An 18,116-nucleotide genomic window follows, 5' to 3' on the forward strand; every position below is an offset into this window, starting at 1 on the left:
TGGAGCATCTACCCCAGTATAATTGATTTACTTTTTTAAGTGACAAGTGACACAACACAAACTCACCTTTCTAGTGCCTGGCTTTCTGTGTCTGTGGTGAGTAAAGACTAGCTGAATGCCTCAACTCAAACATTCTTAATGTCTATTCTATTCTCTGTACACTGACATCCCCAGCTACCTCGTTATCCCATCTCCACAGTTTCTCACACAAATGAGTGAAAGCGTAGGAGAAAAGGGAACATGAAGGAGCAGAGAAAGGATTAAATGGAACAATTATAGTTAATGACTTTAGCCCATCAGGATGCATTCATAGCAAACTAGGCAACCGTATTGTCCTCTAAAAATATTTCAGATAGTCAAAAGTGGAGAGGAAACAAAAGAAATAGGGTGTTTTGTTTTAAAGATATAATTGTATCAGTGCACTACAGTGGAAAGTTTACTACAGGTGGATAGTGTGGTCAGGAAAGACTGAACAAACTTCAGTATAGAGATCAAGGGATGAACAAGGTACAAAGAACAAGTCAGGTGGTTTAGCTGAGTCAGCATGGCTGGGAAACAGTAGTCAAATCACAAAATATTGGCCATTTTTTATCACACTTTGTAGGAACTCTTCCATAACGACTATATGCCATACTTTACAGTACTAATCACTCACCGTGGAGATGTATTTCCCATGTCATCCCTTCCTTCTTCCTCTCCCACATTGTGTGTTTCTGTCACTTATGGTTTGATGTCTAACATATAATTCTATTCTGTGAATAATTACTGCCAACTACATTACATTGGAGCCAATTGCACTACTCACAGCAGGAAGCCCAGTGCTCAGTGGTAAGTGTTTGCAGGATCAGGCCCTGAAATTCTAATCTTTTGGGAGCTGAGAAAATCTCAATCATTTATTCTGTTTAGTGCCCCTCATGTTTAGGGTACTAAATACGTAATATTGATAATCAATTCATTTTTTTTAGCCATGCTTTTGGTGATGCAAAAGTTACCTCCAGTTAGAGGGGGGTGTGTGTGTGTGTGTATGTGTGTGAGAGAGAGAGAGAGAGAGAGAGACTATGTGCAGTAATATAAGCCAGTTCCTCAGCTGGGGTAAATTGACGTAGCCCAATGCAAGTCAATGGAGTGACACCAATTTACACCAGTTGAAGATCTGGCTCTCTAATTCTTCTAATTTTAAATTGAGCATGTTTTTGTCACTGGTGTAGATAGAAAACAAGATCATAAAATAGTGCTTGGATTTGATGACTGATTTTCTTCCCTGCCCCCTTCTCAGACTGCAACATAGATGTTTCTGTAGGAATTGATATTTCAAGGCGCATGAAGTCTATATCTGCACTGAACGAGAAGCAGAAACTGCAAAAGTACCTGCCCAAACTTCTGCACCGGATGGAGTCCTTGACTAAATTCAGCTGTACTGTTGAGTCTCAAATCAACATCAGGTTCAAGTACCAAGTGTTTGCACAGAATGGCCAGGCATTGTTTGACTCTGATTTTGAAGCCTATGATGAAGAGATCCTCCAGAAATTCTTAGTTGTACAGACCATTGTAGACACCTATCTGAATGCAGCCTTTCTACAGTCGTTTTGGGAGAAGTCCCTCAGCCTGGCCTCTGCTAAAGTGAAGGTAAATAAAACAGAATACATTATATTGTTTCAAAGTATATTAACTCTAGTGCTGGTGAACATTGCATGGGAAATAAAGACTTCATTAATGTTCTTTTAGATAAATCCTTGGATTCATTTTGGCAGCATTCATGTCCCCTTACTGCAAACAATTGTGTAAGTGAATTTTTGCTTGTGGAATTCAAATAGTTGGGCAAATCCATATGCTCACAAGCATTTACATGGGATGTTTTCACATGTCCATCTTGGAAGCAGTTAGTAGGTTAAGGAGCAGAACAGTACTCTGTAATAGATGGCTAATCACACAACCTGAGTAGTAATGACTCAAAGCAAACATCATAGCAAATGTTTCATGGCAGAAACATATTCACAGAAACCACTCATTAAATAATTTCAAATAACAAATGAAGTGAAGTCGAGGTCTGTCTGTGTATAATTTACGAACAGAGAAAAGTGGCTATATTTGTAGACTAACATGTCCACTGCAAATAGTTCATCCAGGTTGAAATGAGACCAAGAGAAAGCAAAGATCTAAAGGGCTGATCCAATCCCTACTGAAGTCAAAGGGAAACTTTCCATTCACTTGAACAGAAATTAGACACCTCCTAGGATTTCAGATTCAGTGCCTGTTATGTTTTTTTCTGATTAAGAAACTAGTTCTGGAAAGAATTTTTACACACCTAAGGCACTAATTCAGAAAAACATCCCTATTCAGGAAAGGCGTGTTAGCCCCTCTAAGATATAAAATGTATCTTCCAAAGAGAGCTTATTTTAATTCTTACAAGGTATTGCTAGTTTAGAATGGTCTTAACTGAATTTAGAGTGCTCATTGAAAAGTGTATTCTCACTTCCATTCTGAGGAGCAGACACAAGTCTCCATGCTGGCAGGTAAGAATATAAACTCTGTATTCAGCATTTGTAGAATTCTTTCTTCTTAGCATAGGTGCATAGAGTGATGCATATCTAATGTTTTGGGTTTTTTTTTCCTTTTTCTGTTAAAATCTGTAAAGTGCAGGTCTTCTCTGAATGGTGACTATAAAATGGCATCATGAGGGCCCACTTGTAATGCATCTCAACGATTTCTGAACAAATTTGCTCAGTTTACATATAAAAATGTTATTTTTCTAACTGCCAACTCTGCTAATGCAATGTGGAATCTGAGAGTTGAGCTGAGTTCTTCCCTCCTCATGCATAATCACCGGTAACAACGATTCTGCAGATCTAAAGCTGCTCTTAGCTACATCTGTACAACTCCACTGCCATCACCATTCTAGGAGTTGGAAGGTAGCTCAAACCTCATATCCATTTAATTCTTGGCCACGCTGCTGAGACAGCCAAAAGGGCACCAGTTATTACCCTTTGTTCTGTCACTGGTGTGTGTGATGTAAACATCTGACTATTTACTTAGAACAGGACTGAGATCATGAATTCATTTTTTCATAGGTCACTGAACAGCAACAAATTTTTTGCTCATCAGTTGGATGAGACACAAAGATTCTGGTTCTTTGTGGTTTGCTGTTCATCTGTTGTTTATTGTTATGTTTGAGTATGGAATACTGAACCCAGTCTTGAAGTCATTAACTGAGCAAGACCCAGATTTATTCCAGTCAAAAACTGATCCCACCATGCTTAGAGTGGGAACAGAAAGGTACTTTCCAACGCTTTGTGACAGATTATTTGCACAGCAGGGGCTCAATTTGCCACTGCATCTGAGCTCCACTAGGGCAGATGGGGGGCCTGATCTAACTTATACCACTGGAGATTTTATACCACCGGAGGATGGGGTAGTGAAGCTTTGCTTCACCATACCCCCTGTCTTGGTGTCAACATGCCCCCTCTCTCTTACCCTGGGGATGTGGAGTGGCTGGCACGGGAGCCGACTCAGCTGCATATGCCAGCCTTACACCAGTGGGGAGCTCCTGTGTGCTAGGGGACTTCTCTGCTGCCCACCTAGGGCTGAATAAAGCATCAAGTAGGCAGAATGGATCAGGGAACCCAGCCCAGCATTGTTATGTTGTTAGTCTGACAAATCCAGTCCTGGGCTGCCATCACCCAAAGGTAAAACACTGCTTGCTCTAAATACTCTCAGTTACACCAGGGTCAATCTGGAGAACTCCACTGACTTCAGTGAAAGTCCTTCAAATTGTAAACAAGAATAGAATTGGCCCCTTGCCCAGCACACCTGGGCACTTAACTGAATTGGTTGCAATAATAAAAGTTGCAGTCTACAAGGTAAATCTTTCCAAATGGAGCCACTGTCAAACCAGAGATATTTTGGGGCTTAATTACCATGATTCTGTCCTTTTTAAGCTACATTGTCACCAATTTTCAATACTAAATTGTAATTTTTAAATTAACCTGTGTCATAAACAGATAGCTAAGAGTTAATGTTCTTTAACCTGTAAAGGGTTAACACAGGGAACCAAATACCTGACCAGAGGACCAATCAGGAAACAAAACTTTTTCAAATCTGGGTGGAGGGAAGTTTTGGGTGTGAGTTCTTTGTCTTGTGTCTGACCATCTTGGCTCTGAGAGTGATTTTTCTACCTCCAGGCTTTCTAATCTTCTGTTTCCAAGTTGTAAGTACAAGGATAGTAAGACAATAGATTTATATTGTTTTTTTTGTATTTACACGTGTGTAGTTGCTGGAGTGTATTCTTGTTGGATAAGGCTGTTTATTCATTTTTCTTTTAAGCAATTGACCCTGTAGATTGTAACCTTATACAGAGACTATTTTTAATGTATTTTTCTTTCTTTCTTATAAAGCATTCTTTTTAAGACCTGTTGGAGTTTTTCTTTAGTGGGGACTCCAGGGAATTGAGTCTGCAGCTCACCAGGAAATTGGTGGGAGGAAGAAGTCAGGGGGAAAATCTCTTTGTGTTAGATTTACTAAGCCTGACTTTGCATACTCTCTGGGTGAGGAGAGGAGAGAGATTAGCTCTCTCGGTGCTTGTGTTTCCAGGACTGGAAGCAGGGAATCTCCTAGGGTCATCCAGGGAGGGGAGCCTGGGAGGAAGTAACAAGGAAACAAGGGGAGGGGGTTATTTCCCTTTGTCGTGAGACTCAAGGAATCTGAGTCTGGGGGTCCCCCAGGGAAGGTTTTGGGGAGACCACAGTGAGCTAGGCACTGTATAATTCCTGGCTGGTGGCAGCTTTATCAGGTCCAAGCTGGTAACTAAGCTTGGAGGTTTTCATGCTAACACCCATATTTTGGACGCTAAGGTCCAGATGGGAAAAAATGTTATGACAACCTGGAATATAAACTCATCAAAGATTGCACAGAACTTTGAGAACTACCCAGGGAAAATGGTGGGTGGTATTATTATGGTTATTGTTTTTGCATATTTTCTGCCAACCACCTTGGTAATTCAGTGTTTTGTTCATAGGTTCTCTTAGTGTTTACAGATGGGCTGGATGATACTGTAGAAATGCTCAGAACAACAGCAGACTCCCTTCGCATTAAAGGTATGGCCTGTTATGATGGTCCAGCATTGCATTGCACCACAAGATAAATCTCCAATGCAAAAAGAGCCTCACAAGCATTGAGTCTCAGAGCCTGGGTCAACTGACTCAAGCTCACATAATGGGGCCAAAAATAGCAGTGTAGATGTTCTGCTTAGGCTCTTAGACCCACACCTTTTGCTGGGTTTCAGAGGCTGAGCTCCAGCCTGAAAGGAAATGTTTACACTGCTATTTTTAGCTCTGCAAGCTTGAGTAAGCCAACCTGGGTTCTGAGATTTGCTGCCGTGGTTTTTTTGGTTTATTTTGCAATGTAGACAGACCCAAAGAGTGCTACATGCCTCTCCCACTGCAGACCTTCCACATACTCATGCTGATCTACCTGAGAATTCTTGGTGAGCACCCTCCCTTCTCTGGGTGAACCAGGGCTCTCAATTCCCTGAATGATTTGTAGACTTTACCTCTCCCAGTATGATCAGGAGGATTTCTGCCACCAGTTCCATTTTCATTCTAGGATAATAATTGTTAGAGAGCTTATTCCTTCACTCTCCCACTTCCCTTGTCCTTCTCGCATGAACAGAGCAACAATGCCTGAAATCCGAAGGTGCAAACAATTTGATCTTTATTGGGGTGAATGTCCAGCAAGCTTAAATCCAAGTTCCTTTTTCCTTATTTTTGAATCCCAATTTACTTCCTGTTTGTCCCTAATTTATATAGTAATATTCACAGCTGTACCTTAACCAATCATTCTACTGAAATGTACCTAACCAATCCTAACATATTGTAACACGATTAGCTAACCAATTATATCCCACCACCTTAAATAGTTTACACCCAGCAAAATGAATTATATAGCAGACAGAAACTATCACAGAACCAGACAGACAGTGCAAATAAACAGCAAAGTGGGAACTATAATGACAAAGCAATACAGAAGTGAAGATTTTACAACTACAGCTATTAAGACGTAAGGATTTCCCAGGTGCGTCTATTGATAAATCAATTCTTACCAGACAGAAAACTATCAAACTAAATTTCCTTTGACATCTTCTAAGCTCTTCCCTTTCTCTAGAGGTGATAGATCAGATCACCTTCCTAACAGCCCCAGATTGCCTTATGTGACAGTTGTGATTAGCACTAGTAATTGTTCTATCCAGGGCCAGGGAATTTTCATCCTTTTCTCCTTTTTGAATTAATCTGTAATACACACATAACAAAATGTACACGTCCCCTTTCCCAATCCCGTTTGTACCTTTTATTTTTTGCGTGCAGTGAACCCACTCCTGTCCTCCATTCTCTGTACCCAATAATAGCAGACTGGGCCCCAGTTGGTCAAGGACAAAATAGGGGCCCTTCCATTTAGGAGCTGGGAATGGATGGTGTTGACCTGGAATCTTGTACATCACTAGATCTCCCACAATGGGTAGATCATGCTCCGCAGGCAGGTCATACCATGCTTTGACTCTTGCTGCTCCTTGCTGGTCTTGCCAGGCCACCGCCTGCTGTACCTGTTTTACGTGGTTGATTACAGTTAAAATCCTTTCTTGTGTTAAGCAGGGCTGCCCGGGGGTGGGGCAAGTGGGGCAATTTGCCCCGGACCCTACAGGGGCCCCCATGAGAGTTTTTTGGAGCCCCTGGAGTGGGGTCCTTCACTCGCTCCAGGGCCCCGGAAAACTCTCGTGGGGCCTGGGCCCCTGGAGCTTATTCCACTCTGGGTCTTCGGCAGCAAATCGGCAGTGGGGGGTCCTTCCGCTCCAGGACCCGCCGCCGAAGTGCCCCGAAGACCCATGGCAGGGGGTCCTTCCACCTCAGGACCCGCCGCCGAAGTGCCAGGTCTTCGGCAGCAATTTGGCAGCGGGGGCCCCCTGCCGCCGAAGACCTCAGGCCCTCTGAATCCTCTGGGTGGCCCTGGTGTTAAGCTGTGTGTAGTGACTTCTCCGGGTACTGGGGTAAGTAGATCTTCCCACTGTTCCATGGGCCTTCCCATGAGAGCCTCATATGGAGAAAATCCTGTGCCCTTTAATTCTCAGGACCTTATTCTCATTAAGACAAAGGGCAGTAATTGTGACCAGTTTTTTCTTCCCATTTTCACTCCCTTTCTTAGCTCACTTTTAACGGTGCAGTTCACGCATTCCACCTGTCCCGCAGCCTGTGGGTGATAAGCAATATGGAACAATTGTGTGATTCCAGTGAGGGCTGATAGCTCCCCTAACAGATCTGACCGGAAAGCAGCACCTTGGTCTGAGTCAATCACCTTTGGGACCCCCAGCGAGTGAATACCTCATTTACAAGTATTCCAGCAGTTACCCGGGAAGTTTGATACTTTGTGGGGAAAGCTTCCACCCACTTGCTGAAAGCATCCACTACCACCAACATGAACCATTTTTTCCTGTGATTTGGTGGTAGGGGTCCTGTGTAGTCAATCTGTATTCTTTCCCAAGGCCTCCTTCGGGCTTGTCTCATTAATTCTCCTCTTAGCACCTTGTGAGGTGGGTTGTGCCTGGCACAGTCCAAACAATGTTCCAGATATGATTTTAAATCACTTGTCATTCCTGACCACCAGCACAACCTTTTTAAAGTTCCCAGTGCCTCCTCAAACCTGGGGTGTCCCCCTGCCAAGCTCCCAGCTTAAGAAAGCTGTCCGGCTTCCCTGGGGGCACAGCATTACTGGTCCCTCAGCTGTTAAGACACACATAATTCCCTTCCATTATTTTCACCTTTGGCACATGGCTGTCTCCAAGTTTTATGATGCCTGCCAGTCTTGGGTCAGATTCTTGCAATTCCCGAATTCGCCCTCCCCGATATGTATCCACCCCACTTCTTGTTATCACTGCTACAGGCACACTCTCTTCTGGCTTCCAGGGCCATGGTGGTGCCTCTGTTGTGGCCCGCTTGGCCTCTGTTCTCTTTGCTTAGGGGTCCTGTTTCCTTGTGTGCCTTAACTTTTACCACATAGATCCTTGTAAAATGGTGATTGAGCTCCTCCAGTCGCTTCCACCAGTTAGCATGCTTGATTGTGGAGCCATCTGTTGCCTTGAAATGATTATCCGCCCACCATCTCAAAATTAATGTGGCCCCACTAAATACATAATCTGAATCTACCACCACCCAACATTCTGGCTTAAATTTGGGATCCACTTCATTTAAAGCTGTTAGCAAGGCTGCCAGTTCTGCCTTCTGAGCTGACCTTGCTTCTAGTGAGAAACCAATGGTGCTGACTATCTCGTTTCCTCTGATTCCCACAACAGCTAAGCCTGCAATTTTCCATCTCCCCTGATACATACAACTTCCATCCAAAAACCATACGAGTGTCCCCTCCTTTACCTGATTGGGGTTAGCCACCCAAAACACCTGACTTTAGGTTTTACCGGGCCTGGCTTTACATTGGTGTGGGGTGACAGCCAGATGTAATCCAGCTACCCAGACTATGGGTTCCTTTAACACTTCTGTTTTAATGTTTTCTGCCTGTAGAACCAGCAACCATTTGGCAATCCGCTGGCCACTCACTTGTCCCTGTAAGATAGTATGCATATTTAACAGCCGCAGGAGGTCTTGATGAGATCAGACTATTACTTTCTGAATTCTTGTGAGGTATTTGAATTTCCCTATCCCCCAGTAGGTGCACAACAGCACCTTTTCACACCATCCATACTTCACTTCCACAGCACTCAAAAGTTGAGAGGCAAAGGCCACAGGTCGGTCCTTTGCTCCATACTCCTGTGTTAACGCACAACCAATGGTAGTGTCAGATACCAAAGGGTAAATTATAAGAGTTTCTCCCCATCTGGGGAGGCCATCACTGGAACACTGGCCAGGTTTTCCTTTAATACTCTTGCTGCCTCAGTACACTCCTTTGACCATTCCCAAGTTGAGGCTCGGGTTAGGTCAAATAGAGGCTGGGCTATTTCTGCATAATTGGCCATAAAATCCCTGCAAAATCCAGTTAGATTCAGAAAACTTTGCAATCTTTTAACATCAGTAGGCAGTGGCAGGGACTGCATCAGTTGCACCCATCCCTTATCAATTTCCCTTCCCATCTGGGACACTTCCACTCCTAAGTAGGTCACTCTTGTCTGTCCCATCTGAACCTTTTTCCCTTTGATCTTCAACCCTACTCTTGCCAAAGCTTGCAGGACCTGCTCTGTTAGTTCCCTGTCTTCCTCCTCTGTCTGTGGCCTGGTCTACACTACGCGTTTATACCAATTTTAGCAGAGTTAAACAGATTTAACGCTGCACCTGTCTACACAACGAGGCCGTTTATATTGATATAAAGGGCTCTTAAAACCGGTTTCTGTACTTTTCCCTGATGAGAGGAGTAGTGCTGAGATTGGTATTACCATATCGGATTAGGGTTAGTGTGGCCACAAATCGATGGTATTGGCCTCCGGGCAGTATCCCACAGTGCACCACTGTGACTGCTCTGGACAGCAATCTGAACTTGGATGCAGTGGCCAGGTAGACAGGAAAAGCCCCAGGGAATGAGTCAATCACGGGTGGGGGGTTCATCAAGGGGAAACAAACACAACAGTCACACCGTACCCTGGCCCGTGATGAAACTCGTTTTCAAAGCTTTTCTGATGCGCACCGCTTCGTGGTCTGCTCTTCTAAGCGCCCTGGTGTCTGGCTGTGCGTAATCAGCAGCCAGGTGATTTGCCTCAGCCTCCCACCCCGCCATAAAGATCTCCCCCTTACTCTCACAGAGACTGTGGAGCACACAGCAAGCAGCAATAACAATGGGGACATTGGTTTGGCTGAGGTCTGAGCGAGTCAGTAATGTGCACCAGCGCGCCTTTAAAAGGCCAAATGCACATTCTACCACCATTCTGCACTTGCTCAGCCTGTAGTTGAACAGCTACTGACTATTGTCCAGGCTGCCTGTGTATGGCTTCATGAGCCATGGCATCAAGGGGTAGGCTGGGTCACCCAGGATAACTACAGGCATTTCAACATCCCCAACTGTTATTTTCTGGTCTGGGAAGTAATTTCCTTGCTGCAGCCGTTTAAACAGAGTAGTGTTCCTGAAGATGCGAGTGTCATGAACCCTTCTTGCCCATCCCACGTGGATGTTGGTGAAACGTCCCTTGTGATTCCTTGCAGCACCATTGAAAAGTACCCCTTGTGGTTTACGTACTGGGTGCCCTGGTGCTCTGGTGCCAAGTTAGGGATATGGGTTCCATCTATCGCCCCTCCACAGTTGCAGCAAAGCCATCCACTGTGACCTGCACGTTTCCCAGAGTCACAACCTTTCATAGCAGCAGCTTAATGATTGCTTTGGCTACTTGCATCACAGCAGCCCCCACAGTAGATTTTCCCACTCCAAATTGATTCCCGACTGACCAGTAGCTGTCTGGCATTGCAAGCTTCCAGAGGGCTATTGCCACTCGCTTCTCAACTGTGAGGGCTGCTCTCATCTTGGTATTCTGGTGTTTCAAGGCAGGGGAAAGCAAGTCACAAAGTTCCATGGAAGTGCCCTTATGCATGCGAAAGTTTTGCAGCCACTGCGAATCGTCCCAAACCTGCAAAACTATGCGGTCCCACCAGTATGTGCTTGTTTCCCAGGCTCAAAATCGGCGTTCAATGGCTAGAACCTGCCCCATTACCAGCAGGATCTCCAAAGCGCAGGGGCCTGTGGTTTGAGAGAATTCTGTGTCCATGTCCTCATCACTCTTGTCGCCGCTCTGCTGTAGCCGCCTCCTCCTCACCTGGCTTTGCAGGTCCTGGTTCAGCATAGACTGCACGAGAATGCGCGAGGTGTTTACAACGTCCACGATTGTGGTCTTGATCTGAGCAGGGTCCATGCTTGCTGTGCTATGGCGTTTGCACAGCTCACCCAGGAAAAAAGGCGCGAAACAGTTGTCTGCTGCTTTCACGGAGGGAGGGGTGAGGCTGTACCCAGAACCACTGGGTACAGCCAGTGGTTTTTGCCCCATCAGGCACTGGGATCTCAACCCAGAATTCCAAGGGGCAGAGGAGACTGCAGGAACTATGGGATAGCTACCCACAGTGCAATGCTCCAGAAATCGACACTAGCCTCGGTACATGGACGCACACTGCCAAATTAATGTGCTTAGTGTGGCTGCGTGCACTTGACTTTATACAATCTGTTTTACAAAACTGGTTTATGTAAAATCGGAATAATCCCGTAGTGTAGACATACCCTTTGACATTAGCAACAGGTCGTCTACATACTGTATGCACCTTGCTGAATCCACCCCCTCCAGAGCCTGTCTCATGTACCTGTGAAAAATTGCAGAGGAGTCCCAATATCCCTGGGGTAGGACTGTCCAGCAGAATTGTCTGCCCTCCCATGTGAATGCAGTTTTATACTGACATAAGGTAGCTAGTGGCAGAGACCAAAACCCATTTGCTATGTCCAAAACAGTGAAAATTTGGAATTGGGGTCCAATACAGGCTAGCATTTCAGGATACGCTACCACTACTGAGGCTGGTGAATTGGTCAGAGCATTTAGTGCCCTGTAATCCACAGTGAGGCGCCAGGTACCGTTTGGCTTTCTTACTGGCCGCATAGCAGCATTACAAGGAGATGCAACTGCTCTAATCAATCCCCTCTGTTCCAATTCCCCAATAGTTGCCCCCACCTCTGCCAATGCCTTTCGAGGAATCCGATATTGTTTCAGTGGGTGAGGGTTCCCTCCCTCTAGCAGTACCTCCATGCTGCCCCTACCACAATCCAGGTTATCTGTGGCCCACACAGAAATGTGTTCCCACCCAGCCAGGGGTGGTGGGAGGTCATGTGCTGCTTTAATGGTCATAGTGGCTATCCTCATAGGAATGATATAGCCCTGACCATCTTGCATCTGCCCGAGTAAACACCCAATTGGCTAAATCCAGTACGAGTCCCAGCTTGTGTAAATCTCCTGCCCCCAACAGATTAAGCATATCATTACAACCCCACATAATCTCCCCTTCCCCCTAGATTCCTTTGATCTGTCCCCGCCTCAGGGTTAACTGTGTCTCCCCAACTGTTGCCCTACAATTGTCACAGTTCCTTCTGAACTTGAAACAAAAAGTCATTCTGAACAGGAAAAGCAGCACTTTTCATTTTGAAAATATCAACATGAAACTGACATTTTCAAAATCCTTTCCTCGATATTTTTTTGAGTCGGTAAATTTGTTGAACTCAACCCTGTTCTGCAAATGGTTTCGGTTTTGACTAATCAACATTTTTTTTGACAAAACAGATTAATTGAAAAATTTGTGACCAGCTCTGTCTATGGGTCACTTAAAAACCCAAATCATTTATGGTCATTATTCTAATTATTAAAGCAGATCAGGTAAACAACAGTTTTAACATATTTCTTTTTTAAGGCCTTGATGCACTTTTAATGGTTGGCCTGGAAAATATGCAGGAATTGAGTGAACTTCAGGAAATAGAGTTTGGCAGAGGATTTGGATACAAGCAACCTCTGAGCATTGGATTTCCAGACCTTCCAAGCATTTTACAGAAAGAACTTGTAAGTCCCTTTGTGATATGAACAAAGACAAAACCCACCACAGGTTGAAAACCTGATGGATAAGCTAGTATATCACAAATTGTGTTGCAGGACACAGTTGCTGAAAGAAAATGCTGCAATGTTCTTGCTAAGTGTGTTGGCGAACATGGTTTTCGTGGTGTAATTGGACCTCCTGGGAGGAAGGTAAGCGTACAAAAGTGTCTACTGGTTGGTTATTTTGTCTTGTCAGTCATTTTTTTAAAGTAGTTCGTGCTACACATATAAAATACCCGCAAATCTTGCCAGTACAACAGGAAACAAAAGCTTGATCATTTCTCTAGTGTAAATTTTATCCTAGTATAAGTTTTTTTAATAAAAATATAGACCAGTAAAACACACAGGAAAACAGGTGGCCTTGGTGACTTTTGACACTGATGGCCATTGGACACACTCCTTGGGCCAATTCAGTAATCGGAAATAACCCCGTCCCTTCCTCACCTGACCATGAGCTTTATTAGTAATTATGGCTAATTGCCTTTGGTAGCTTACTACTGCTGTATTAGCAATTTGAATGCTAGCTGCCTTCCCACCAGCCACCAACATCATCCATCTCTTGTGCTTTCTCGTTCTTCTTTCTCACCTCACTCTGCATTCATGTGCAAGAGTTGCCACACCTGGCATCGTGCAGTCCTTCCAAAACTTCCTGTTAAAAAACATCTTGTTACTCATGTTGCTTTCTCGGATATTTTCCTGAAATCCATCAGTTCAGGTTATGGGGGGCTCTATTGGTTGAAGTTTTCCCACTTGGAATGGTGCTATAACATGGAGCATGCCAGCCACCCCACACATATGCTGGTTTATAAAACAAACTGTAGCCATTTTTCTTCTATAATAATTAATAATAATACTTTGAGTTGCTATAGTGCCATTTATCTGAGAGACTTATTATTAATTAATCAAATAAATTAAGCTTTGCTTTGTAACACCCCTGGATTGTTGTTCTAACCATTTTACATATGAGTAAACCGAGGCCCAGAGATTAAGTTCCAGATATTTCAGCTCTGGCCTCCTTTCTTTTTCTGGTCACAGAGCATGGAAGGATATGGTCCAGTCCATTCTATCTGCTTCTTTAATAAAACACAGAGCAAAAAATATGTCTCACTTATAAGAGAGACAAAAAATTGATTATAATACACTATTGCAGAATGAATATGGGTTGGAGAGGAGAGAGGGGAAGTATTTGCAAACATTGATTCAAACAAGGGCCATGAATTCTCGTTGACATTCACAACACTTTTCCTTCGTTCTAGGCTAACATTCATAGTATCATTCTTTTAGTTACAAGTATATTCTCAGAAGCCAAAGACTTTTGTGCAGATCTGTGCACTGGTCAATCTGTTTGATCTGGATTTGTTTTCCCTTTTGCTGTTTATAAAAATTTGTCATCCACTCAGGAAGGTGAAACTTTATCATGTGATTAGAGTGAAGTGTCTGACATCACAAATAATGAATAGTTCAAGCAAATAATTTGTAACTAACCCATATGTTGGAATATGCTCCTGTATAATGGTCAAACAATTTTCAGAAGCAGACAAAATTAGCCTGTTCATGGATAATTTGCCATCCAAAGAGGCTTAATTAACTATTTCCTATAAATAAGTCATCATCTTGACAGTGTATACTTTATAGGAAGGAAAGGACAGACAGATGTAAAAACCACTTTTATGGCAAGCACTCAGGGTTTCTGAAAGACAGTTTCTCGGGTTATTTTTAATAGTCACAGAAAATTTAAACATCCTCTTCAGATATCTGTTCTCTGTTACCATATCTCTTCTTAGTCCTCACTTAGGCAAGAGGTATGTATGCAGTTCTTATTTTTCCTCATAAATCAATCCTGTCAGCTCCTTGCTTGTTTTTGCGGCTGTTCTATGAACCCCTCTATTTTGTCAATATCTTTCTAGCAGTATGGTTCCTAGACGGTAAAAGCAATATGCAAGATGCAGTTTCAACAGGCCCATGTAGACATTCCTTGTCCTGTGACATGAAGCCTTTGCAACTGCAGCCGACAATCATTCAAGCAAACTTTGGTGCCATATTATATTGAGAATTCATGACTAATTGCCTGTCTACTGCCATTCATAGTTCTTTTTCAGCATTTTGGTTTTCCAGGCTTCTCCTGCACACTGAATGTTTGCATTTTGGGTTATTTTTCCCAAGAGAGGATGAGTTTTTCATCATTCCAAATCAAATATAAATTTAGTCTTTGCATATATCTTTAATATCTCTAGGTCTCTTTGTAATATATTGTTTCTCTGTTCTCAATAGTATTTAACTCCTTACAATATAGTACCCTCTGTGAACTTTGTAAGCATGTCTATTATTTCCTATTCCAGATGATTAATGAAGATATTGAATAAAATCAAACCTACCAATGATCTCTCTGGTGACAGCCAGAGAGCACACCAAAGGCTTATCCTGAAACTGTATACTGAACATTATTCTAATTATCATTTCTCAAGTTTATACGACTTTTAGTAGTGGCTGTAGAAATGTCTAATATGCAGCTTTTTTCTCCCCTTTATAATCGACTCTGGTTTGAAAGGTATGTTTTCTAGCTGCACATGCAGAGTTCTGCAGCCACCTTCCCATAATCAAATGAAAAGGAGCACTATGTTGAGGAAAAGGAAATCTGAGACAGTTTTATCTTATTCATTTGTTTCTTCCAGGGAAGTGTAGGCGTCAGGGGATCTCGTGGCCATCCTGAGGAGGAGGGTGGAATTGTAAGTAAACATTTTGCCTGCCTTCATTTTAAGGGGGATGTTGGGAACCACCCACAGACCTTGGAAAATGTACCACCACTGCTTGTACACAGAAAGGGGATTGCCTACGACTTCTACTGCACATAGTTTTTGGTGAATGTAGCACCAAATGATTTGTCAACATCACAGGGTGGTTGTTGAGGAACTTGGAGTAGAACTCAGATCTCCTGATTTACAGTCATGTGCCTCTCACGTAAGCCTATCCTTTCCCTCTCAGCATAAGCCAGCATATCATGAGAAAAGCCAATTGTAAGTATAAAGCAGCATAAGATTATTATTTTTGGTGCATTTACCAATGGCTTTGCAATGAGTTATTTATTACTGCTGTAGACTTCAGCATAATACACACAAAAGGCTAGAAATGTTCTTTCCCCCCTTTTTAAAATCATAAATTCTGTTGAGACATCACCCAGAGAAGGCCAACAAAAATTAATTTCTTTACCGGTAGAAACACAGAACTAGTTTTACAGTGTTGCAGCCATGTCACTTGGACGTCTCTCCTAAAAGACTTCATTGATGGCAGGAAGCCTACACACCGAAAACCCATTCTGAGATTGCTATATACAAGCATGCAAGCCCCAGGGGAATAATTTCTGCTCTCAGCGTGTGCTTGGCTAGCTTGACCTTGCTGCTGGAAATGCTGTCTGAAGCTGGCCAGAAGACAGCCCGGGTGGAGCCGGCAGTGGGAGAGAACGCCTCCCAACTGGGATTGTGGAGAAAACACTCTCTGTTGCTGTGCCCTCCAACCCCACAGGCCAGACTCACCTTAAGCAGCAGATGAATGGAAGAAATCAACTTTCCCAAATTTCAGGTCACCTCCATCCCTGCCCAGAAGGGGGAGAGAAAAAGGAGATGCATCGATTCCTCATTGCCTCGTGGGTGCTATAACCTAAAAGCAACTCCCATGCCCCCCACTTTTCCCTATCAGCTGCTAAGCCCTCCAGCTTTTCCTCACTTCAATATTAAAATCTGCAGCACATTGAGAATTTGAGGAAGCCAAAACAATCAAATGTAATAACATAACTAACACAAGGTATACTGTGCTGATTATACTGGATTGGACTGAGGTGGGTGGTGCATTGAGGAGGGTGGGATTTGAAGGGTCAGTACCACCTAACTACAGGCTCCCTGCTTTATTATTCCATGATACCCAGCTCATGATTTAGGTCTAACGTGTCCAATAGGACACGGGGCTATACGTAAGGGCCGGAATACATGCATTATTGCCCTTGCATTTTTGTCTAGTGTTGTCCAGTACATCACTATTTTATACCTGGAACCAGATTCTGATCCCATTTGCACTAGTGTAAATCTGGAGTAATTACACTGGTAAAGAAGAGGGTCCAGGGACTGCATAAGAGGTACAAGGCTCCTAGTGCCCTCCTCCTCCCTTGTATTTCTTTGGAAAGGTCTTTCACAATCAGATCCAAAATGATCTCTCTCTCTCTTACCCTGAATTTGATATTTTATTAATACAATATTCTGAAGAGTCTTCATGAAAGATTTTGCTGCTGTCTTTGGGGGCTGCTCCTGGACGCTCCTAAAGTTGTCTCCAGTTTTTTCAAAGGTTACAGATGTGATCTCTGAGACGAGATTGCTGCTAAAGATTCTTCCACTTTGTATTTAGCTGCGACACTCTGAGTTTCTTTCCCAGACCTGAAGAAGAGCTCTGCGTAAGCTTAAAAGCTTGTCTCTTTCACCAACAGAAGTTGGTCTAATACAAGGTATTATCTCACTCACCTAGTCTCTCTAATATACTGGGCCCACCACGGCTACAACAATACTGCAATCAAAATATCTGTGTCTTTTCAGTCTACATGTCATCCCTAAGAGACCTGGAGAATAGTCCTTCCAGGACTAGATGTCCATATGAGAGGAAAGGGGTATTCAGTTCAGGACAAGTTTTAAAAAGAGTCAGTCTTCCAATATCAAGATTTCAGAGTCAGGAAGTTTTTTCTCGGTGGTGGTGGTGGACAAAACATAACATGACTTAGTCCCTGCGAAATTTGGGCTGTATTACTGTTCTGACTCAAAGCCCTTTGACGTCAATATGAGGATTCCCATTGACTTCAGTGGGCCCTCGTGCAGTGGATGGTGATAGTTAAAGAACCCTGGCTTGCTTTAATTGTAGCTTTTTAAATAACCAGTGACCAATTTTTAATGCATGAATTGTAACGCTCTGCCTTGCTTTGTAGGGGGAGAGAGGTCAAATGGGCTTCAATGGAACTCAAGGAGAAGAAGGATGCCCAGGCGTTAGGGGTCCTAAGGCAAGTGTTAGAAGCATTCTTTGTCCACCCCCTTTTATTTTTACTTTCCATATACCTATTTTGCACCTAGAAGCAGGAGCGGCGCCCGGGTCTTTGGAGACCTAGGCGGGGGTCCTTCCACGCTCCTGGTCGTTGGTGGCAATTCTGCGGCGGGGGGGGGGGTATCCTTCCATGCTCCTGGTCTTTAGGGCACTTCGGCGGCGGGTCCCGGAGCGAGTGAAGGACCCACCGCAGAATTGCCGCTGCTGACCAAGAGCGCGGAAGGACCCCCCGCTGCCGAATTGCCGCCAAGGGCAGCAAAATGCCTCCCTCCCAAATCCTGGTGCCCTATGGAAGCGCCGGTCCTGCCTAGAAGAGTTCCCTTCTTGTGGATGGCTTGTGGATGGACTTGTGGATGACTATGCCCTGTTTTCAGAATAACAGAGTGACCCTCTAGCTTCTGGGTGTGCTGACCTTGTATCTAGTCTTAGTGGTGCTGGCCAGGACAAGAGC

The 18,116-nt window shown here is 43.8% G+C and overlaps 1 protein-coding gene across 1 annotated transcript in view; it reads left to right on the top strand.

Moving 5' to 3' along the window:
- LOC115645872 (collagen alpha-6(VI) chain-like) overlaps nucleotides 1–18,116 on the top strand; it is a 114,146-nt gene that overhangs the window by 37,285 nt on the left and 58,745 nt on the right. Inside the window, exons 11-16 of the mRNA XM_030551082.1 lie at nucleotides 1,277–1,626; nucleotides 5,012–5,090; nucleotides 12,414–12,559; nucleotides 12,650–12,742; nucleotides 15,265–15,318; nucleotides 17,553–17,624. Of these exons, the coding sequence (XP_030406942.1) occupies nucleotides 1,277–1,626; nucleotides 5,012–5,090; nucleotides 12,414–12,559; nucleotides 12,650–12,742; nucleotides 15,265–15,318; nucleotides 17,553–17,624 (794 nt within the window). The remainder of the gene's footprint in view (nucleotides 1–1,276; nucleotides 1,627–5,011; nucleotides 5,091–12,413; nucleotides 12,560–12,649; nucleotides 12,743–15,264; nucleotides 15,319–17,552; nucleotides 17,625–18,116) is intronic.

The sequence above is a fragment of the Gopherus evgoodei genome, chromosome 2 (assembly GCF_007399415.2).
Source record: "Gopherus evgoodei ecotype Sinaloan lineage chromosome 2, rGopEvg1_v1.p, whole genome shotgun sequence".
In the NCBI taxonomy this organism is placed as follows: domain Eukaryota; kingdom Metazoa; phylum Chordata; order Testudines; family Testudinidae; genus Gopherus; species Gopherus evgoodei.